Source organism: Xenopus laevis, chromosome 8S (assembly GCF_017654675.1).
Source record: "Xenopus laevis strain J_2021 chromosome 8S, Xenopus_laevis_v10.1, whole genome shotgun sequence".
Classification (NCBI taxonomy): domain Eukaryota; kingdom Metazoa; phylum Chordata; class Amphibia; order Anura; family Pipidae; genus Xenopus; species Xenopus laevis.
The window spans coordinates 87,168,469-87,193,125 of NC_054386.1; the positions used below are offsets into that span (position 1 = coordinate 87,168,469).

General features: G+C 38.5%; 1 protein-coding gene across 1 annotated transcript in view; it reads left to right on the top strand.

The window, feature by feature from the left end:
* The window catches only part of plekhg2.S (pleckstrin homology and RhoGEF domain containing G2 S homeolog), an 83,777-nt gene extending 59,679 nt beyond the window's left edge, over positions 1 to 24,098 (top strand). Inside the window, exons 9-19 of the mRNA XM_018233369.2 lie at positions 18 to 200; positions 2,640 to 2,732; positions 3,331 to 3,417; positions 5,761 to 5,794; positions 6,854 to 6,943; positions 7,390 to 7,491; positions 8,812 to 8,850; positions 10,858 to 10,874; positions 11,512 to 11,790; positions 18,530 to 19,871; positions 20,713 to 24,098. Coding sequence (XP_018088858.1) covers positions 18 to 200; positions 2,640 to 2,732; positions 3,331 to 3,417; positions 5,761 to 5,794; positions 6,854 to 6,943; positions 7,390 to 7,491; positions 8,812 to 8,850; positions 10,858 to 10,874; positions 11,512 to 11,790; positions 18,530 to 19,871; positions 20,713 to 23,363 — 4,917 coding nt within the window. The 3' untranslated portion in view covers positions 23,364 to 24,098. The remainder of the gene's footprint in view (positions 1 to 17; positions 201 to 2,639; positions 2,733 to 3,330; positions 3,418 to 5,760; positions 5,795 to 6,853; positions 6,944 to 7,389; positions 7,492 to 8,811; positions 8,851 to 10,857; positions 10,875 to 11,511; positions 11,791 to 18,529; positions 19,872 to 20,712) is intronic.
* Positions 24,099 to 24,657: the final 559 nt, after the last annotated feature.

Sequence of the window (24,657 nt, forward strand, 5' to 3'; positions counted from 1 at the left end):
ATATTTTCTGTGAACAGGAAATTCAGAGCCAGTTGGTTAACTGGCAGGGCCCCGACCTCAGTGCCTTTGGGGAGCTTGTCCTGGAGGGGACATTCCGTGTGCAACGTATGAAGAAGGAACGAGCTTTCTTCTTATTCAGTAAGATGCTGCTCATTGCAAAGAAGCGAATGGACCTCTTCATTTACAAGATGCACATTTTTGTAAGTTACTTAATAACTTATCCTGTAGAAATTATAACTGATTCCTAGCTAGCCATTAGTAGGGCTGGGATGTGAACAAAACTTAAATATAAAAAAGCATGTGGCATTTCCATGGTTAAAGACATGTCGAGTTTTTTTTCCACGAAAAAAAGTGTTTTTCCACTTTAAAAGGCCAAAGAGAAAAAAATAGAACTTTAATAAATAACATACAAAATGTAATTACTTTTGTCAATTCCATCAGTAGTAAATTAATATACCTGTATATGTGGAGGGAGGAATATATATATTTTGTGGAAGGAACCAGAGTACCTAGAGGAAACCCACACAAGAACAGTGAGAAACCTAAAACCCTATTCAGATTATGTTCTAGTCATCACTGAATCAAAGACCCTAGCATATCCTAGTAATGAGTCCACAGTATGTGGAATACAGAGAGTGGTGTGCTATGTGATATCCCATATCTGTTTGGTTAGCAGGTAAAGGTGGCCATAGAAGCACAGATAATATCATACAAAATGAAATTTCGTACCATATTCAGTACGTGTATGGTGGGAAACGAGCCGACCGATATCAGCAGAAGACTTGGATATTGGTCGGCTCTCCGATCGGGCTGGACGGAAAATTTTGATAGGGTGCCTTTGAATGCACCCCAACATCGGCCATTGTTAGTGCTGAATCGTCAGATACAGGTAGAATTCTATTGTTTCTACCTGTATAAATGATGATTCAGCTCTACACGTGTTTATTGAAACAAACAATCGTTTCCATGAAATTGTTACGTCTGTGTCCACCTTAAGTGTGTATGCTTTAGAGAAGAGGTGCGTTTTAAGAGAACTAAAACTCTGCTGGAGAGTGTCTGAATTAATGAATCACACAGGTAAGGAGCTGCTCTGGTGAAGTCTTGGAGACAGTGGTGTAACTAACATAGCCTGGGTGCTGATTTGCCCCGGGCCGCCTGCTGGAACCCCCCACACGCCAAACTTGTGGCACTTGCACTGCATGCGCACTCGTGAAAAAAAAATACCCTGCCCTCCCTATGATGATTTACCTTTTTTGAGGCTGTCGGGCCCCAAGGGGGGTACCTGCCCAGGTTCAATCCCATCCCACCCACCACTAGGGTTGCCACCTTTTTTGGAAAAAAATACCGGCCTTCCTATATATTTCGATTTCTTCCCTATTAATAACATTGGAGTCAAGTATAATTTTTACCGGTCAGGCCGGTAAAATACTGGCCAGATGGCATCCCTACCCACCACCCAGTAGTTATATCACTGCTTCATGTGATGAGGTTACTAGGGCAGAAAAAAAAGTTTAAGATTTGAGAAGTGAAGTGGTCGATTTGGCATGTACTTGGAGATGTGGCTTGAAATGTAAGGTTAAGCATTGTTATTGAAATCTTTGAGGGTGAGCTTAAGTTATATGTGAGAATGTACAGGTAGCTAGTAAAGGGATTCACAGAAAGGTGCAGCAAAAAAAAGGGTAGACTGTCAAGGTTGAGGTTGTTTTCTCTGGAAAAAAGGCACTTGAGAGGGGAAATGATTACACTTTACAAGTACATTAGAGGACATTATAGACAAATAGCAGGGGACCTTTTTACCTATAAAGTGGATCACCGCACCAGAGGCCTCCCCTTTAGACTAGAAGAAAAGAATTTTCATTTGAAGCAACGTAGGGGGTTCTTCACAGTCAGGACAGTGAGGTTGTGGAATGCACTGCCGGGTGATGTTGTGATGCTGATTCAGTTAATGACTTTAAGAATGGCTTGGATGATTTCTTGGACAGACATAATATCAAAGGCTATTGTGATACTAAACTCTATATTTAGTATAGCTATGGGTATATATAATTTATGTGAAAGTAGGGAGGGGTGTGTGTATGGATGCTGCGTTTTCATTTGGAGGGGTTGAAATGATGGACTTTGTTTTTTTTCAACCCGATTTAACTATGATTTAAGTATGTAAAAGTGTGGTTTCCTGCAAACTGTTGAAAAATATACTGGTGATATGGATACATTCTTGTCCGTATTTTATTACGATAGCTGGAAAGCAAAAGTGGTGGCACTGGCATATGTGACATAGACTCAAATCATATTGAAAGTCATTTTATCAGTTTTATTCATTCTCTTTTTTTAATTCTTTTGACATGTGTTTTGTCGCATTTCTTAGGAGATTGTTACAAGAATTAGAAATCCATAAACCTAAACACAGTGAGTTCCCAAGGTATAAGAAATCATATAATGGTGCAGCTAGGCATTCCCTGCGCACTTTTCTCCAAATCTACCTAGGTACTCAAAGATTAGAGGATTGGTTTATTAATTTGTCATACATTCGGCAAAGTCATAAGAAGTAGATTTCCTTTCATTAGTTAGAAATAATGCAGGAAGTGGGTATTAAGTCTATCAAACACAAAACTAACATCCCTCTGTTACCTTTACTCTAGTGCTGTAACCTCTCGCTTACTGAGCATTTGAAGGATGGATTGAGTTTCCGAGTGTCTGACCTGACTATCCCCAAGCACCAGCAAGTGATTCAGGTAATTCTTTGGAAATCTTCTTACCGCAATCATTATGCTAGGGCAAGTGCAGAACAAGAGTGTAAAAAAAATATGGTTTAGTTTAGTCTGGAAGCCTAAATCTTATGAGACTCTTGTGTGATCTCTTATTTCATTTACCTATAAAATGCACTCAGATGGGTAAGGGATCAAATTGGTCAAAGCTGGCCCTTAATGCTTTTAGATTACTTTTTAAATGAATAAATTGAGCAAATTTTAATATTAATTTAAAGGACAACCTTTAAGAACTACCTGAGAACCTATTGTCCCAATCTGTAGTACGGTAATCGTTTATTAAGAGTTGAATAGAAGAGTCAAAAGTGCATGCAGTTCTCGTTTTCACAAATAATACAGAGTTTTCCCCTAAATTCTATAATAATGGCAGCCTTTACCCACTGTAGTAAATTGTGCATAAGTTGTTGCAACATTTTTTCATGTGTAGGTGCAAAGACATAATTTCCGGAGCACTGAAATCATTTATTAGGTAGCAGCCCTGGCATAAGGTGCTACACAAAATAATAATCAATATTGTATGCATAGCACTTTATTATATCAGCTTCAGCAAACCTTTATATCTTAGGCCAGAAACCAGGAAGAAAAACGGCACTGGGTCCATTCAATCAAACGACTTATTGTGGAAAACCACCCAGCGTCTATCCCTCAAAAGGTAACTCATTCATATTCTCATTTATGCCTCTCATTCATATTCTCATTAATGCATTAACTTTTCTGCACTCACACAGTAATGTACATAAATACTGACCTGCACTTAAAGGGGTGGATCACCTTTAAGTTAACATTTTTTTATGTTATAGAATTTCCAATTCTGAACAACTTTTGGTCTTTATTATTTATTTTTTTATAGTTTTTGAATTATTTGTCTTTTTCTCCTGGCTCTTTTCAGCTTTCATATGGGGGTCACTGATCCTGTCAAAAAAAACAAATAAATGTATTGTTATTTGTACTTTTTATTACTCATCTTTCATTTCAGGCCTTTCTTATTCATATTTGGACCCTAGCAACCAGAATTCTGAAACTGCAGACTGGAGAGCTTCTGAATGAAAAGCGAAATAACCTTAAAAAACACAAATAATAAGAAAATGAAAACCAACTGTAAATCAAAATATTACTCCCTACTCATACTAAGGGGCAGATTTATCAAGGGTCGAATTTCAAAGTTAAAACTACTTCGAAATTCAACCATCGAATTGAAATACTTTGAATTCAAATATCGAATTCGAACTTTTTTTCATTGAATTTTGGTATTCTGCAGTCAAAGTAAAATCGTTCGATCGACCGATTAAATCCTTCGAATCAAACGATTCGAAGGAAATCAGCGATCGATCGAACGATTTTACTTTCACTTCCAAAGACTTAGAAAAATTCTCTAGAAGGTCCCCATAGGCTAACATAGCACTTCAGCAGGTTTAATTTGGCGAAGTATTGAAATCTAAGTTTTTTTAAAGAGATAGTACTTCGATTATCGAATGGTCAAATATACGTACGATTTTACTGCGAATCGAATTCGAAGTCGTAGTATCCTATTCAATGGTTGAAGTATCTTCAAAATTACTTTGAATTTCGAATTTTTTTTACTTCTAAAATTCCCTTGAATTCACTGCGACGCTTGATAAATCTGCCCCAAAAAGTTAGCTCTCTAAGCTATAACAGCTGTCAGGATGTAATTGCTATTACATATTCCGCAGGGGCCATATTTATTGACATTGGAAACAAACATCACCGATGATGTTGCCCATATCAAGCAAGATTTGAACAGTCACCTACAAGTTTGAAAACAAAGGCAAATATCTGATGGCTGCCATGAGCAACCTCACTGGTGATGTTTGTCTCCTCTTTTAATAAATACACCCCTATGTGTATACATTGAACGTACAGATTTACATACAAAGAAACCAAAAACTGATACAGGAGGTAGGGAGGACCATTTAGGCAAAAGAGTTTAAATTCTAAAAAGTGTTCCTTTAATAGTGATAAGTACATAGTGATAAGTACATTTTGCAATAAAATATTTAAATTAGTGGCACAGGGGGAAATCTAGTCGCCTGTGATAAGTGTTCGCTACTGTGGGCGAAACGTGAATCACTGGTGGGATGGTATAAGCGTCGCTTTGGTTTTTCAAAGTCGTCCGAAGTTGCCTCACAAGCAACCCTCAGGCAACTTCGGAAAACTGAAGTAACACATATGCCACCCCACCGGTGATTCACATTCTTGCCAGTGGGAAGGCATATCGGGGAGATTAGTTGCCCACATTAGTGAAGATTTATCGCAGGCGACTAAATCTCCTGATGTGCCGCCACCTTTAACAAAACTCCAGAGCAGGATTTAACAATAACCTTTGCATAGCAATAATGAGTGCTAAACATTTGTAAAAATGCCATTTTAAATAATGCTTACGATTTGCAATCACATTTCCCCCTTATGCACCTTAAGCTGGCCATAGACCTGCAGATATATCCTTATGTCCGACGAACGATCATTCAGTGCAATCTCCCAACCTACAACTAACCATTAAGATAAAATAAAGTAGTAAAATTAACATAACGATCTTACATGCAAAGATCTTATCGTTAGCCGACAGAAATCTTCTAACCTGTCGGAACGACTGATCGCCATGGTATGAAAAATGTTGGGACGATCCGCACATGGTCCAACAATCGTATAAAAAGAAGATTCATGCAACTTTATTCATGTGTCTATGGCCAGCTTTACACTGCATACATTGCTGTCAGCTTTTTTAACGCATCTTAATCTATACCTATACTCCCATTTTTGATTTTTCCTTCTACAGAACACTGTTATCAAGCATTCTACTACTGTCCTTATTTGATCAATCTTGTCTGCTCCTACTACTAAATAAAATAAATGATTATATCTGTCCACTGTTATCACTAGCCTTCAAAGTCATACAGAACTCTAAGCTCTCTAACCTTTCATGCTCTGCTGATGGCTTCTTGATCATCACAATGAAATCTCATTTTCTTTTATGCAGGCGAAGCAAGTTCTTCTGGAAAACAGCTTCCAGTGTGAGTGATGCTACAGCTTCATTGGGCAAAGGGAGATTTGTACTACCACCCATATTCAGTGTATATCTGTGTGCATGCTAAGGATTTCAGTATCTTATGTATACAAGCATGTATGTGTATTTATCCCCCAAAAAGCAGCCTCGTCCATTCCCACCATGCACATTTTCCTTCCATTATGCATTTATGTGAGCTTTCATTTTATGTTTCCATGTGTATGGTCCTTTGAAATGCTATTTATTATACATACTGTAGCTCTATTATAGAGATACAGTATTTTCATGAGCATGTAGGTTTATGAGGGCTCAAAATAACAGATTTTACTCTTCAATATACGTAGCAACTCTGCACCCTGTAATGAGTGATTGCCATATAGGAACAGCCAGTAATACCCCTGGCAGAAGAATAGCCTAAAGGTGGCCATACACTATAAGATCCGCTTGTTTGGCAAGGTCGCCAAACAAAAGGATCTTAACCCGATATGCCCACTAACGGCTGGGCGATGGGATGAATGGCCGCCGACTGGTCACAGGATCACATCAAATAGCCAATGCTGTCCTGGATCGCTGGAAAAAACATTAAACTTGACCGATCGATATCTGGCCTGATATCGATCAGGAGGACGCGTCGGGAGCCCCGCACACGGGCAGATAAAATGCAGAATCGGCTTTAATCTGCCTGTGTATGGCCACCTTAAGGCCAGGCAGATTTGATGAAGAGGGCATTTTTCAGCAATAACACTGGATATAAAGTGTTTTAAGTGTGCCATTGCCCTAAGAGATCATTAACTTATATCGGTGCTAAATTGCACCTGTGTGGTCGTGAATAGCAGCTAATGAGCAGTTTGTTTTGATTTACCTACTACAACATAAAGCAAAGATTTTTGGTTGGTTACTTTGGGTAATAGCATTTGTGCAATTTAGCACATTCGTAAATTATCCTCTTCCATAAGAGCTGTCCGAAATAAAAATACTTTCAGGGGTATTGAAAAGATTGTTCTACAAAGGGAATTTTGCTGACCTTAGCTTCATGGAATGTTACTTCTTTTGTCACTTTTTCCAGATTCCCCTGATGTGCGTCTCAGCCCAGAACCTTTGAAGTCACCGAGATTAGATGAGTTGTGGGCATTCTCCAGAAGCCGGAGACAATCAGGTGATAATTTTAGGCTTGTCCAACCTGGGAAGCCCCAAAATAGTTGAGGAGCAAACTAAATGTCATTTAGAATGGAATTTTGGGTGAATTTATTTGTTGCTGTAAATACACTAGAGCACTATGTCAAGGTAATGGTAATAACAATATTTTATTTATCTCTATGAACAAAAGTTTTACCTTTTACCTATCGGTTCTGTGAAGTTTTGACTGAGCCCACGACTGTCATGCCAGATTGGAGCATTGGCTTCCCTCCTTTCTTTACCTATTTTGCAAATTATCACCCACTCTCTCCAGCCATATCCTGCATGTGGAATAGTGTTTGACAGAATACAAGGGCAATGGCAATTAATCTCCTGGTGTGCCCTTAAGAAGGTTGAGAGCAATAAATATATGTTAGGAACACTTACTCTTAGAATTTTTAAGTCAGACTTTATTTTTTTTTCCAGAGCCACCACAGCTCATGTGCAGCCCAGAGAGGTCCAAAAAACTGTTCCCAGCACTAAGCATGGACAGTGGCTTCCAGCACCGCCGTGGCCGCAGGCTGTCTGGTACGTGACACATTCTGTTAGTATAAAAGAAGAGCAGTAGCGTCTATATGTGAGGTTGTAATGGTGTGCTATTGTAAACATTGTGATACAATGACATATTTACTTAAGGGTTAAAGTATTTGGAGTATTGAATTAGGCATAAAAACAAGTACACCAAATCAGCTTCACATTGGTGAACACATATTCTTGCCAGGTAAAATCACTTCAGCTCGAAACTTCTAATCAGGTCCGGGCCAAGGTATTTTGGCACCCTAGGCAAGGGCTTTTAAGCAGTGCCCCCAGCATTACCATTTCTCACCTTACCATTCATATTGTCCCTTGTACCTGTGCCAGCACGTATCATATTGTCCCCATTTGTACCTGTGCCAGCATAAGCCAAAACATCCATCATATTGTTACCCCCAATCTGTAACTATACCAGCAGCAGTCAAAAAAATCCATCATATTGTCCCTAATGTGTACCTGTGCAGGAGCCAAAACACCATCATATTGCCCCAAATATCTGTGTACTTGTGCCAGCAGACACCATATTGCCCCATGTACCTGAGCCAGCAGCAGCCAATTCCTCATATTGCCTCCAATCTGTACCTGTGCCAGCAGCAGCCACAAAATCCACAATATTGGCCCCAAATATGTACTTGTGCCAGCAGGAGGCAAAAATCCATCATATTGCCCCTAATCATCTGTTTAACTGTGCTAACAGCTGCCAAGATGGAGGTGGGAGTGTGAAAGGGGGTTGAAACAATCAGTTTATAAACTATTAAAGGGCAAGCAAACCAGGGTTTAAAAAACAAAAGAAAAAATCCCCTTAAAGGACCAGTAACAGCAACAATTTTCTAAAAAAATTGTTAGTATGCTACAAAAAAAAGACGCCAACACATATTAAACTTTAGAATCTCTAAGCCTTTATTAAGAAATAACTTTCCAAAACTCTGCTTGCACTCCTCTTCAGAAACGACGACAGGGCGGTGATCCATCGCGCGACGCTCGATTTCTCCTCCCTGGCTATCTCCTATAAGGAAGGCAGGAAGGCGAAATGGAGCACCGCACGATGGATTGCCGATTGTCTTTTTATCGTAGCATACTAATGAATTTTTTAAAAAAAATGTTTGCTCTTACTGGTCCTTTTAAAGTGCGCCCCCTCCATGATTGCACCCTAGGCGGGCGCCTACTCTGCCTGCCCCTAGTTCCGGCCCTGCTTCTAATATGTTTTTAAAGCCTCCATAACACAGTGAACAACAGTAATTATGTTTCTCCTGTTCTCCAATGTCCAATTACATGACCCAGATGCACCAGATTAATATATATTTACTTTAACAGAACCAGCGAAAGAAATTCAAGCTGCATTTGAAAACAGCGGTGAGAATATTTTGGAGATTCTATGTTAAATCTGTTTATGCAGTGCATTACAGAGTAACTGGATAACCCACACTGCACAAGGCTCTGCGTTTTTTTTTTTTTAAATAAAACTTTCCAAAGAAAGGCCAGCATGTGTTTATCCATGTCCAGTCATTTTTCACAAGCACTGATACATTCTGGGCAAGCCATCCACTTGTAGGCGCCACTAAATCACCCATTTTAATAGGTACTGGCAAAGTACCAAACATTTGGACATGTGTGTAGTTGATCAGCAAAATGCCTTATTATTTATGGATTATTGTTTAAAGTACAAACACCAAGTACAAAGTACAAAAACAATAAGGGAGTTATTTACTAAACTCCGAATGCAAAAATCACAGAAAAATTTGTGATTTTTTTTAATAAAATCAGACCTTCAAAAAATCACAAATTTTTCGGAATTAATTAAACCCAGAGGATGGAAAAGTTCAAATCAGAAAAACCTGCATCTCAGACCTGTTGAGGTTGCATATAAGTCAATGTGAGAAGTACCAATGATTTTTTGATGGGTTGATGGTTTTCGGGCAAAAATCTGAGTGAAAAATCCGAAAAAAATTAAAAAATTGGATGAAAATCCGAAAAAAATCGTGAAAATCGGATGAAAAATCCGTAAAAATCTTGAAAATCTGATTTTTTTCCCACATAGCAATTTTTCGGGAAAATGTAATAATAAATAAGCGCAAAAAACCCAAACAGTTTTGATCGGAGTTTGTGGCAGAAAATATTGAGATAAATTCAGACTTTAATAACCCCCTTAATGTCTCTTTCAATATTTACAGCATGTGTGAAACTCCCTTGTAAACTTTCTACAGTATGTGGACATATTGTATGTTTTATTGTGATTTGCATGTCATGTACAGTGGTGCTTGAAAGTTTCTGAACCCTTATATGAATGTTTACCACTTCGAAATTTGACCCTTAGTGAATGTGCCTCCATTTATTTATTGAAATGTAAATGATGGAATTAATGAAAATGATATGTGTGTGGAAAAAGCAAGTGAATCAGTATTTACTTACTTGGCTCAGTATTTGGCGTGCCCCCCCTTGTGCAGCGATAACTGCAATTAAACATTGAATTTTAGGCCATTCCTCTATACAGAACAGTTTCAGCTCTTGGATGTTGGTGGGTTTCCTCACTTTGGGTCTTTCCACTATGTTTCGATTGGATCAAGGTCAAGACTTTGGCCAATCCAGAAAATTCACTTTATTGTTCTTTAGCCATTCTTTGGTATAATTACTTGTGTGTTTATGATCATTATCTTGCTGCTTGACCAACTATCTCTTGAGATTCAGTTCACAGACAGATGTCTTCGCATTTTCCTTTAGATTTTCTGGAATAGTTCAAAATGTATTGTTCCATCATTCCAGGCCCAGATGCAGCAAAACAGGCCCAAACCAGAACACTTCTACCACCATGTTTCACAGATGGGATAAGGTTCTCATGCTGGAATTCAGTGTTTTTCTTTCTTCAAATGTAATGCTCCACATTTAAGGAAAAAAGTTCCATTTTGGCATCATTCATCCACAAAACATTCTTTTTGTATCCTTCTGGTTTACATGATCTTTAACTGTAGATGGCCAGCAATATTTTCACCATTGCTGTTTAGTGTTCTCCTCATGGACTATTAGACACCTTACAGTTGGAGTTATGATGGTCGACCACTTTTGGGTAGGGTAAGAACAGTCTTGAGTTTCACTTTCTTTTGCCACACCCAGATATGTTATTACAAATACGTGGCCAAATATAATCATTTTTGTTTCATTTGTTTAACTAGGTTTTCTTCATATACTTTTAGGACTTGTCACATTCATATACAAATATAGAACATTTTAAGAGGTTCACAAACTTTCAAGTATTTGCCCCCCATATCTTTTCAACTGATATGAACAGAAATAGTAATGTCGTCCTGCTCTCTGTTTCATCTTTTCTCCTTCTTACGCTCATTATTTTTTCTTTTCTTACTACAGATTTGGTGCCAATAAAGGTCAGTAAATACTTATTTTCCCATTGCAATAACATGTTAGATTACAATTAATGGGCTGTTGGTTCATTTGGCAAAATTGCACAGCTCCATTTGATTAGGGCCTTTTACTTATAGATATTGTTTATGTAAACCAGGGGTCCCCAACCTTTTTCACCCATGAGCAACATTCAAATGTAAAAAAAGTTGGGGAGCAACACAAGCATGAAAAATGTTCCTGGGTGGTGCCAATTAAGGGTTGTGATTGGATATTTGGTAGCCCCTACGTGGGCTGACAGCCTACAGGAGACTATGTTTGGCAGTACATCTGGTTTTTATGCAACTATAACTTGCCTCCAAGCCTGGAATTCAAAAATAAGCACCTGCTTTGAGGTCACTGGGAGCAACATCCAAGGGGTTGGAGAGCAACATGTTGCTCATGAGCTACTGGTTGGGGACCACTGATGTAAACAATAGTTCTCTCATTGTATTTGAAGTTACAGTTTTTATAGATATGCTTAAAACATCCCGAACAAACATTTGGGATAGATGATCTTACTTGGAATACTTTCCACCCCCAATGTCTGCCCAGTTTTGTTTTAACTAAAAAGTATTTTTATTAAGCATGCCTTGTCAATCGATATGATCCTTCTCTCCCCAGCACGCCGGCAGTGAAGGAGAACTTTTCCCATCTTCTGGGTCTCTCAGGTCCTCAGACAGCGTGTGCACTTTAGAGTCCAGTATCCTAGAGGTGGCTGATGAAGTATACGAGGAAGACAACTCTTTCAGTTTGCCCGAGGAAGCTCTGTCAGGAAGTCTGTCCATCACTGAGGAGATTCTGGAACTCCTGAATAAGAGAGGCCTCCAAGCTGACTTGGGGATCATGGAGAAAAGCGAGAGTCTTGAATTAACAGGGAGCAACACAGAGCCTGAGGAGCAGGTATTGTGTCAGTAAAAGATGCTGTCATAAGTAAATATGAGAGAATTGTATCTATCCAGTAGATTTCACCTACTCCTGGCTCTTAGGGGGTTATTTGCTAAACTGAAGCAGCAAAAAGTTGTGAGTTTTCTCTGAAAGTAAAGAAGAAAAATTATAATTAAAAGTTCAAATAATTTATTAGGACATACAGATAACCGCCTAACGAGTTTTGTACCTACTGGGGCGCTTACTCAAAGCCTATGAGTAAGTGCCCCAGTAGGTACAAAATGCGTTAGGCGGTTACCTGTATGTCCTAAAAAATGATTTGAGCTTTTAATTACAATTTTTGGTCTTTACTTTCTGAGAAAACTCACAACTTTTTGCTGCTTCAGATTTCTGCACCCATGGACTGGGGTGAACTGTGAGTATTTTTCTCCCCTTATTATTTGCTTCTTTTCCTTTTGATTAACAATGGTACGGTTATTGGCATTGCGCACCATATTTCTAATGTTTGGTTGTTTGCTAAACTCTGTATGCAAAAATCACAAAGAAATTGTGGATTTTTTTTTATAAAATCGGACTTATAAAAAATCACAAATTTTTCAGAATTTATTAAACGCAGAGGATGGAAAAGTCCGAATCATAAAATCCGGCATCATCGAGGTTGCATATAAGTCAATGGGAGACGTCCCAATGATTTTTTGATGTGCGCTGGGTTTCGTGCAATACCCCGAAGTTTTCAGGCAAAAAACATAAGAAACAGGATTTTTGCGTGAAAATTTTCGAAAAAATTAGCTGAAAAATCAAAAAAAAAATATTAAAAGTCGGATGAAAAATCCGAAAAAATTGTGAAAATTAGATTTTTCCAGGTTTTTTTCTGCAAACCAAATTTTCGAGGAAAATGTATTAATAAATAAGCCAATTTTTGGTCCAATTTGGTCTGAGTTTTTTTCAGAAAATACTGAGATAAATTCAGACTTTGATAAATAACCCCCTTAGTGTATCAGCAGCCAGATTTTGTATAGGGTTTGTTTTAGTTGGAGGCAGCTGTAGAATAAAACATACAGCTTATAAATTGTCGTCTGAATCTGATAAAGTCATCTAAAACAGACTATACAAAGACAGCACTAATCACCCAAAAAGCCAGGGGCAGCTGCGTGCTGAATGTACTATTATCAAGTAAAATGATATAAGGTACCTGAAAGGGTTACATCACAAAGCCAACTGCTTTATGTCACACCACCCCAAACTACAATATCAGTGAGATACAAAACTGGCAACTGAGCAGTAAGGCAAAGCATGCATAGGTGCAACTTTTTTGCTTTAATATATCATTATTTTGGTAGCCCATTGGTATTACTTTGACCTACTGATGGGCAGATAATTGTAGGAGGTTTGATTGGAAAAGGTTATGATCCACCACTACTGCAGGTAGAAAAAAGACTTAGTTTGGTGGCATGTGGACCTAGGAATTCACTTTCTCAACACTGTCCTCATACACTGTCTCCATTACATGATTATACTACCCCCTATAATAACCAGGCAGCTATTTTGCCCAGTATGTATTAGATCCACATTTTTTTACTTGCCACCTCATACACACACAGTTGTTTGATGTTTTTAATTAGTTTTTACTTAGACTAATAAATAAGAGTTTTAATTGTACTGCAAGAATTCTAAATGTCTTTGGCCCTGTTGTTTTAATTTGAGATGATGTGCTATTAAACAGTTGGCTTTGTAGTGTAGAACTTTCAAGTTCATCGTATAATTGTACAGAGTTGCATGGTCGTAATATAAGGAGACATACATACAGGTAATGTAGATCAGGCTCACAAACTATCTCACATACCATATGTATGCAGGCCAGATCTTATAAAAATGATTACTTCATACAAAGAAGTTTCAAGAGACCTTCCCATATGCAGGACCAAAATCTTTTTTGGTCTACACCTAGCCCACAGGCCTCTGATCCTCCAGCTGTTGTTCTACAGCAGCTCCTTTTCTGGTGTACAGGGGGTTTAGTCCATTAACAGTACAAAGGTCACAGGTTGGGCCACGCCGATTAAGACAGAAGTTGTACAGATGTTGCCCAGTCTATAAGGTCCTAGGCAGCTGGAGGGCTGTAAGTTAGATCTCCTTGATTAAAATAGATGTGTGGGAGGTGCTTCAGTTGCTGTTAGTTTGAAGCTGTGGTCTACAGTCATTTTTTTAACGTTAACATTTTTTAGATGTTTTGGGATTTCCCAGCGTGTGTTTGAACAACCCAAACCATAGGTTTGTTGTGGGAAAACTGGAGATAATTAAGTGGAAATGAGGTCAATCTCTTGTCCTGATTTGAATCGTTTGCATCTGATGGCTTTACAAAATTGACTTAATGATCTGAGTTTTTGTTAAATACTTAGATATACTGGCACCAAACTTATAATGGGTTCCGTGTGTTTCCCTTAGTAAGCCTGCAGTTATTTGTACAAGCCAAATCAGAGGATAGTATGCTAAATATCTGACTTAATATCTCTTTATGAAAAAACCTTTATGGGAAGCGATGCTTCACAACTTTAATTATATAGTTACATAGTTAAATTGGGTTGAAAAAAGACAAAGTCCATCAAGTCCAACCCCTCCAAATGAAAACCCAGCATCCATACACACACCCCTCCCTACTTTTACATAAATTCTATATACCCATATATACCCATACCTATACTAACTATAATTATGAGCAGAAATCTTTTGCCGTGAGTTAATATTATAGCCCCAAAGAAAAAGCATTGATTCAAAATACCACTATATATGGCATATACAGTATATAAAGAAAAATAATATATACAAACTATAAAAAATATACACTCATGCATCTACACAAAAAAACACACATTTACACATTAGTCTAATATATTCTAACTTGATACAATGAATGTGATTTTTTTACTTATAGTTGCATGAGGATATATTTTCCATAGTTTGTCACTAGAGGTCTCTCATGCACTAATCAAGTACTGCTCTGAAACCAATATTGTTAGTTTCACATAATATATTACAAATGTAACAGATATATATTTGATAACAGTAGAAAAAGTGTCTGCCAAGCCTACAATAAACCATTACATTGGTATATATAAAAGGTGGGTACAAGCTGCACACCTTAAAATACACAAAAATACCTGGGTGCTCTGGTTAAAAAATAAACAGAAACTGCACGTGGTGCCGGCACTCACAGGGTTTGCATGAAAAACTCAAACATTCGATATATTGAAATAAAGGAAAAAGGTTTATTAAATCCGACGTTTCGGTTCCCCACAGGAACAAAATATATATGTATAGGACCTGTTATCCAGAATGCTTGGGACCTGGGGTTTTCCGGATGTGGATCTTTCCATAATTTGGATCTCTACTAGAAAATCATGTAACCATTAAATAAACCAAATAGGCTGGTTTTGCTTCCAATAAAGAATAATTATATCTTAGTTTGGAACAAGTACAAGGAACTGTTTTATTATTACAGAGAAAAAGTAAAGCTTTTTTAAAAATTTGGATTATTTGGATAAAATGGAGTCTATGGGAGATGGCCATTCCGTAATTTGGAGCTTTCTGAATAACGGGTTTCCAGATAAGGGATCCTGTACCTGTGTGTGTATATATACACTCTGAAAGATCCACACTCACAGGGCTTAAAATTGAAAACCCAAGGCCTTTCTCAAAGAAACAGTAGATGGGACATTTTGTCACTCACCGCAAGTGACAAAAGGTCCAAAGTTATTTTCCTACAAGGATTAATGTAAATTGTAGGTGGGAAAACATATGCATCATATATTCTTTGCATGGTAGCTCAAAGTTGCCTTGTGAGTCAGCTTCAGGCTACAACGTGATGCCTATGTTTTACCACTGGCCAAACAAGGGTAAAAATTGCTTGTTTGATAATCTTGCAAAACAAGCAAATCTTAAAGTTTAAGATGCAAAATCCTATTGGTTAAATGCCTTTAGCAGACTTAAGGTATGGTGATTCAAGTTACAGAAAGAGCCCTTATGATATAAAAACCCCAAGTCCCATGCATTCTGGATAATAGATCCTTGTGCTGTGGAACCTATTTGCCCTTAAAAAATATACACACATATATTGTAAACCATTAATGTAACAAGAACTTTAGTTAGTGTGTAAGTATATATAGATTATGTGAGTGTATAGAGGGGTTAGTGTGTATGGATGCTGGGTTTCATTTGGAGGGGTTGAACTTGATGGACTTTGGTCTTTTTTCAACCCGATCTAACTATGTAACAATGTTACTATGTAAAAACTGCACAACAATAATTACAGCTTGTATAAAATGAGATGGTAAAATAAATGGTTAATATATAAATACAGGGTCCCTTTAGTTTTCTTTGGTAAAGATGTTTTAGAATTGTATTCCAGGGCTCCATCTACTGGTAGAAAATAAGAATGAGTCTTTAGTGAGCTATGAATGACATCTGACTTCCATTTCTCTTTCTCTGTGTGAGAACTAAACCCATTGTATTTGACATAAATCAATTATGGAAAAAACATTACTTTTCAAAATGAATCAGTTAATAGTGCTGCAGAATTCTGCACTGAAATCCATTTCTCAAAAGAGCAAACAGATTTTTTTTATATTCAGTTTTGAAATCTGACATGGGGCTAGACATATTGTCAATTTCCCAGCTGCCCCAAGTAATGTGACTTGTGTTCTGATAAAATTCAATCACTCTTTACTGCTGTACTGCAAGTTGGAGTGATATCACCTTCACCCCACTCCCTTTTCCCCCCCAGCAGCCTAACAATAGAACAATGGGAAGGTAACCAGATAACAGCTCCCTAACACACGATAACAGCTGCCTGGTAGATCTAAGAACAGCACTCAATAGTAAAAACCCATGTCTCACTGAGAGACATTCAGTTACATTGAGAAGGAAAAACAGCAGCCTGCCAGAAAGCATTTCTCTCCGAAAGTGCAGGCACAAGTCACATGACCAGGGGCAGCTGGGAAATTGACAAAATGTCTAGCCCCATGTCAGATTTCAAAATTGAATATAAAAAAATCTGTTTGCTCTTTTAAGAAATGGATTTCAGTGCAGAATTCTGCTGGAGTAGCACTATTAACTGATGCGTTTTGAAAAAAACATGTTTTCCGATGACAGCATCCCTTTAAATGCTTTTATTTTTTTTTTTGTGTCAATTGCAATTGTCAGCACTGAAACAATAAGTGTACCCTTTAGGAGAATAAAATCTGAAGCCACTGGGGGACAATTTGTTGGGCAGTTTCCAGTGAACCAAATTGCTAGCCTACTATTTGGGCCAGTACAGTGCTGCAGTTTTTTTTTTCCAGGTATTTCTTGTGTCAATTAAAGCTGAGCACATATGCAGTACAGTAACACTACTAGTACCAACACTATTGTAATGTGCTTGTGCCCTGCCCAAGGCCGCACAAGGGATGCCTCGGAAAAAGAGAAAACATGGTTGAGAAGCACTCAAAACTAAAGTACCCATTTTTTATGGAAGAGGCAGACTGGTGCAAAAAGGTTACCACAAAGTAGTACACATACCCCCCCTAGTAGTTGCGTCACATTGCGTTCTCACGCACAGTATAAGTCCCATAATAAAAAACATTTTAAAATCATGTAAAAACACGTCTCCTCTATCTCTAACCAGATTCCTTGTAGCTCAGCCACCACTTTACTATTAGACTAGTAAGTATTGGAGATTTCTTGAAAATACTTGCCTTAAAGGAACGGTTTGGAGCAAAAATGAAACTGGGTAAATAGATAGGCTGTGCAAAATAAAAAATGTTTCTGCTATAGTTAGTTTATCAAAAATTTAGTCTATAAAGGTTGGCGTGAATGCTGTCTACCAGACCCACCTGTGGTGGCAACCCCCCCTACAGGCCCCCTTCCCCAGCACCAATCCCCCTACAGGCCCTGTGCATACCTGTCCTGTAGTTGTGGCCAGGATCAGGGCCGGGGGGGGGGGGATCAGGGGGTAGCTTGGGTCATAGACAAGTATGAATCTGGGTCCACAAGGGCTAGGGCCCACCAGGTTTTTATCCAGTGTGCCAATGGGCCAGTCTGACCTGTTTGCAGCTCTCAAACCTTAGCCTCTTACCAGTCAGTAACAAATCAGTGACTTGAAGGGGGCCATATGGGGCATAACAGTTCAGTTGGTTTCCTTTATCTGACCTGGGTGCTAAGGATCAAAAGCAAATGTATTGAACAGTTATGTCCTCTGTGGCCCACCTTCAAGTCGCTTAGAGGTTAGAGAGCTGAAAAGCAGGAAGTAGTGTTCTGGCTATTGTGTTAGACATCCAGTCACTCCAGCCTTTATACATTACATTTTTTGCTAACTATATTAGAAGCAAGTTCTATTTTGTACAGGTTATTCAGTTACCCAGTTTTTTTGACACTGAACTGTTCCTTTTACATCAGGATGATGTTGCCCCATCCATTATAAAAGAGTAATAACTGAATGGTTTCCTAAATATAAAAATCATAAGCAGTTGTTAATATGGGACCATTACAAATGTTGTATAAAATGATTGTTCTGAATTATTAAAGATTGTTTGTCACTTTCTATGCTTGATCTTCAGGGATTGCTTGGACTGCGATAGGCTTGAACGATTAGCGGGTACATCTGTCTTCATAAAAAAAGCAATCAAGTCATTTATAGTTGCATTGTTTACATTTAGGCACTTATAGTTGATACTGTAGGTTTTAATACTTAGCATACTTTAAATATCTTTCTTTGGTTAAATAGCTACTAAACTGTGAACCAGAGGTGAAAACAACTGGAATTAAGACAGAAAATGATCAGCAACTGGTGAAACATGGAAATGTATGCCATGGCTCTGAAGTCCTCTCTGATTCCAAGGATCCTCTCCAATATCCCACCAAAGCTTCAGTTTGCCAAGGACATATTAACAGTGAGTCGTCAGAAGAAGAAGAGCCAAAAGGGGATCCAAGAGAATCACCCCTCCACATGTTGGAAGAGCTAGAGCAGGAGGAGACATCTGGTTTTTGCAACACAGAGATTCCTGAACATGAAATTGTCCAGGACACAGTATGTTTAAATGAATTGGAGAATCCAAAGCTTAGTGGCTGTGTTCAGAATGAGAGTTTTAATGTACATGATACAGCTGAATGTCAGGAGCCAGCCAAATTAGAACCTTTGCCAGAGAAGAATGAGAAAAACCTTAAGACTAAGAGGGATTCAACCCTAACACAAGACGATCGGCTGCTGATTGAGAGAATTAAAAATTACTATGAAACAGCAGAAGCGGGCGTATCATACTTAAGCAAAGAAGATAGCATTTCTTACATTCCAACAGGGGTGGTTAAGGATTCTATTTTGAGATTCAATTACATTCTGCAGCAAGAGGTAAAAAAGGACAAAGAGAAAAGTTTATTTGGAAATACTAAATGTGTAGACAGAGGTAAACAAGTAATCTCTTCTAGAAAACCATGGTCTCGATTAGATAAGGATAGCCAGCCCCCTGTATCCCTAACAGAAATCAGGAGCCCTATTACACTGCCTTTAGAACAAGAGACAGAATATTTGTCATGTGCTGAGATCCGCAAAGCCTGGAAAGAAAAGGAAAAGCCAAATCCAACTGAAAGCATTGCAACACCAAGAAGAGAAACATTGTGTAGGAAAAGGATGGGAACACCAGAAGATGTGCTGGTGATCATGGAGGAATGTGATGTAGAAGTGCCTCTGGCATCAAAAGAAATTCCTCTTATAGGGGATGCAAGGAAGGAACAGAAAAAACAGAGCATGGAGGAAAAAGTCACCAAACAGGACAACCACCATAAGATGGCCATTGCCAGCATGATAGGTGATCCTGGGGAAAGCAAAGAAATATGCTGTCCTGCAGGGCTGAGCCTATATGAGACAGAGGATAACTGTTTATTTGAGAACTCTGAAAAGATCATTAACAAGGTTCAGCTGTTGGCCAAAATGTATAGCGAGAAGATTGGTAGGATGAAGACACAAAGGAAGAATGGAGACAACAAAAGACAAATAGTTGATCAGAGTAAAGCTATAGAGGAGACTCTCCCACAGGTCATTGAGGAAAAAACTGGAGACAAGAGTGTAACAGGTATGAATGTATTTAATACAACTTGATAAAAAGTATAATGCTATATAATTACTAATTTAACAATATGTAAACAAACTATGGTGTTACAAACTAAGGTTATATAAGGAACCACTTGTGCTCTCCTTTTTAAACATTTAAACACTGCCACCTACTGGGCAAACCTTAAACTACAATGGACACAGGAAAAGGGACATAGTGGCCTGGATGAATCAAACATCAAATAACCGCTTAGGTGTCTAAATATTCGGGAAACTGAGTAAAACATACCTAAACCTCAGGGTCTCTACAGAAGTGCAAACCACTAAGGAGTGCAAAAGCATGCAAACAGTGCTCATTCCGCAAGCACTTCTTCCCTGAAGCCTAGTACATTTATATTTTACAATAGTGCACACTCAAATAAACGTATACCCTTTTATTTACCCATACTGAGCAGTACATTGGAGGCTTCAGATAACAGGAATTATTTAAGTTAAGGGTTAGATACACTTGTAAATCCTGTTGTGAAAATGTTAGCTCTTCAGTAAAAGAAATAATACCTATTTTTAAATTAGGAGAAGGCCTGAATAAAAGATTAGCTATACAAATTAACAATAACAGTACAATTGTTTCATAGATGTCCGGGTCAGTGACCCCCATTTGAAAGATTGAGAGTGGAAAGTCAAAGGTAGAAGGCAAATATTTAAAAACTATTTTAAAAAAGTCAAATAAAGCACGATCAACAAGTTGTTTTGAATTGCCCATTCTATAACATACTAAAAGTTTACCCAAAGCTAAACCACCTTTTTAATATTGTTATGTGTTGCATACAGTCGTGCTTATTATGTTAATTTTCTGTCCACAGAGCCTCATCCTTATGGCCATCTGCTCATTCATGAAACACTTTTGCATATTAATTGTATTCAAGAGAACAGCCTCCTTTTAGCTGCAGCTCGAGAGGTCACTGGAGTCCTGTACAGAGAAGATTTAAATGCAATGGATAACTCCACCACCCAACCCTTGTTAAGGGAAGAAACATTTTCAGAGCGGCTACCAGATTATGAGTTTCAGATTCCCTTTACTGAGGAACCAGTTATTGAGATCATGGCCAAATTATCACTTGAAAGCAATGAAAAGCAAGAAGTAAAGTTACAAACAGATGAATTCAGGTTGGCAGAGGTTGCAATGGTTCAGTCTGAAACATCTTGCTCTGTCCTGGAACCTTCCCAAACATGTAATGAGGAAGCTAGTAAAGCTGTGACTGATGGATCACTGCCTGATGGATTACTGCCTGATGGATATACAACTAAGGAAAAAGAAAAACAAGTGCTCACAGCTAATTTGGTAGAGATACCTGAAAAATGTAACGTAATGGGTTTGAATGTATCAGTTAGAAATGTTCAGCATAGTTTCCCTGTGTGTCATGAGAGTGAAAATTCTCTGCGTGAAAATCCACTTCTTAAAGAAACAGAGCCACATTCAACTGACCAAAGAAATGCATACACTGAAAATGAGGACACAACCCATGTGGATTTCAAGGAATCAGAAGCAGTCAGTAGTCCTGAATCTCCTAAAATACAAACAGAAGAACAGGCAAAATATGTTTCTAACGGAGAACAAGCAAAAATGAATCTTGAAAACATGAAAGAAGAGTACAAGATCGCGGATGAAAATGATTTAGAAAATTGGAAAATACCAAAGGAGACTACAAAAGACACAAATCCATCAGTGAGAGGCGACCATTTTCCTTTTAAGGTAGACACTGTTCTACCATCATCGGTACAAGTTTGTGAAAATGGGACAAGATCTCACTCTGAAGACCATGTTATACCATCATCTACAAATACACCAGCTAAACAGCATGACACCAACACATTTAATAAAAACAGAGGTCTCTCCCCATCCGTATTTGATGTCATGCAGAGGCTTCAGTTGGACTCCTCATTTTCTGTTGCTTCCAGAAATAACCTGAATAACTCAAAGAAGCTTAATCTAGCAACTCGCTCATCTTCTTTCAAGAGCAAGACTTCAACTGCTCAGGAGTTTCACAGTATGGACAAAACATTGTTAAAGCCACCCAAAATGCAGATAGGTGAATCTAAGACAGCCCCAAACATTCTTAACCCCTCTGCTTTACAAAAGAAACTGTCCAGTGCTATGACTCTTTCTAAGTTTCTATCAACATCACATGCAGCGCCAGGTTATATGAAAAGAAGACCACTCACCATGTCTAAAAGCTCAGACAGTGAAATAAACATTCAAGAAACACTACTGAAAAATCATTGTCCAGTTCCAGTCATTGCAAAACCCTTGGCTGGTTGTTCATCACACATTAACGCAGATTCGCCTGAAACTGACATTAAAACAAAAAGCATGAAACAGTCATTTCAAAGGGATGACAGAAAAGAAGAACACATACTAGGTGAATTAAACCCAATTGAAATACTTTCCAGAAATCAAGGCAATCAACGTTCAGCCTGTTCCACCAATAACTGCCAGGAACTAAACCTTGGCGATAAGGAGAGAAAACCCTTAGATAACCCTGTATGCCTATCCCCAGGCTCTGCTGTTCTCATTGCTTTTCCCTATCCTCCTCCAATAAAAACAACACCTACTTCAACTGCATCTGAGCCAAATTCACGAGTACAGTCCCCACTGCCTCTCCGCACTCGAATGTGCTCTCCTCCACCAAGGTCTGCTTCAAAGTCCTTTCGCATGCCCTCCTTCTCTAGTTCTAGGTCTTGCTCTTTCACACCACTATCTTTCAGCCAGGTGGAGAAATCATCATCATCTTCTGCAAGTTCTACACCAACTTGCACAAGCCCTTCTTTCATGCCTAATTCACCTGACCCAGGATATGGATTTCCTTTCCACCCCAGAAAATCTTGGGGAAACTGCTTTCCATCTGGAAGAGACCGAGTTGTCAGCCCTAGGAGTGCACTAAACTCTCCTCTTGGATCAACTGATGAAGAAAACAGATTCTGGAGCTGCAGTGGATCACCACCATGCCTGAGCCCTGATACTCATTCAGTGCCAAGTGGCATTAGCTCTCATGAACTAACCAGTATACATTGGCCAGATGTACATGAGCTACGCTCAAAGTATGGACCACTTAAAGTTCAAAAGTCCACCAATCACCAGAACACAGTTGATACAAGCTCAGCCAGTTTGGTAAAACCAATTGGGTATTCACCTGAAGGGTCCAAAAGAAGCCCAAAAAGAGTGGCATCACTTGATTCAGCAATTCAACACACACATGTTATTCAGCGCTCAAAAAGTACAGTAGGAGTTGGAAATGGAGACAAATGGGACTCATCTAATGAAAAAGAGAAAGCCAATTTGAAGGCAAGCTATTCTACAACAGTAAACATACAGATTGGAGGCAGTGGTAGAATAGCATCCTTTACCAATGCACAAGTCATTCTTACACACCCATTGCTCCAGGCTCCTGAATCTCAGACAACGAGGAAGATTAATATAAATGGAAGCACCTTAGACCCATTGCCGAAATCATGATGCCTTCTAGGGAATGAGGAGGAAGTTTTTTTTCATCATAACAGGTCACATTTGGAGACTATATTAAATTTTCAAATGTCCTGTGAAGTCAGACTTTTTCAGTAATTTAAATACTTTAAGTGAAAAGGGACAACCAGATAAACCATAGACATTTTAAATCATATTACAGAGAAATGACAACATGCCAGTTTGCACATTTTTATATGCAAGAAGGACTGCTTCAAACTTTTTTTTACAGTATTCAAAGTGGATCAACACTGTGCTGGACTTGTTTTGAGCCTCACTAAATTTTGCACTTAGAGATTGCAAATGGTTTGCATCAAAAAACATATTGATAATGCATATAGTGTATTAAAAACTCACACACTGAAGGAAACCAAAGATACGGTAGTCAACTAAACACTTTCCAGTCTCCCGAACTATGTTTTTATGCTGGGGGGAGCCATTCACTTATATATCAGACATCTGGTGCTGTTGGCTGTTACTTGTCAGTATACCACACACGTTCTTTTATCTGCATGTGGTGATTCTTTACAGGAATCGGTATGAAGGATGGGACAAAAACTTAGTTTTATTACAGTTAAATTATTGCTTCAAAAGAAGTGAAAAAAAAAAGGTTTCATTTGAATGACTCTCCATACGACAGGTTGTAAGTAGTCTGTTAAAGACGAGATCCTTTGCTAAGGATGTTAATATATTTTGTGCATTAGGGCCAGGGCACAAGCTGCTATTTTGGGAGATTAGTCGTCCAGTGACAAATTGCTTCTTCTTCGGACGACTAATCTCCCCAAACTGCCTTCCCGTCGGCTAGAATGTAAATCGCCAGCGGGATGGCAGTCGGATCATTTCGTGACTTCGGAATACGAAGTGCTCCAAGTGCCACCCTGCCGGCGGTTTACATTCTAGCCAGCAGGAAGGCAGTTTGGGGAAATTAGTCCCCCGAAGAAGAAGCAATTTGTTGCTGGACGACTAATCTCCCAAAATAGCAGCGTGTGCCCTGGCCCTAATGCACAAAATATCTTAACATCCTTAGCACCGAAGAAGAATCGCTTTCTCGCTGGGCGACTCATCTCCCGAAATAGCAGCGTGTGCCCTTACCCTTAAGCTACCAAAAATGGCCCCCCTTTATACAAAACATGCAAAACTTTCAAGCTGCCCATTAACATTAAATAACAATCCCTGTTAAACCTAACCAGTTTCCCACTTTATCATATATAATACTGTTTTAGATTGGGTATAACTAATATCCATGATAAAACATCAATGTAATGTTTGATGTTTAAAAGCTCTTAAA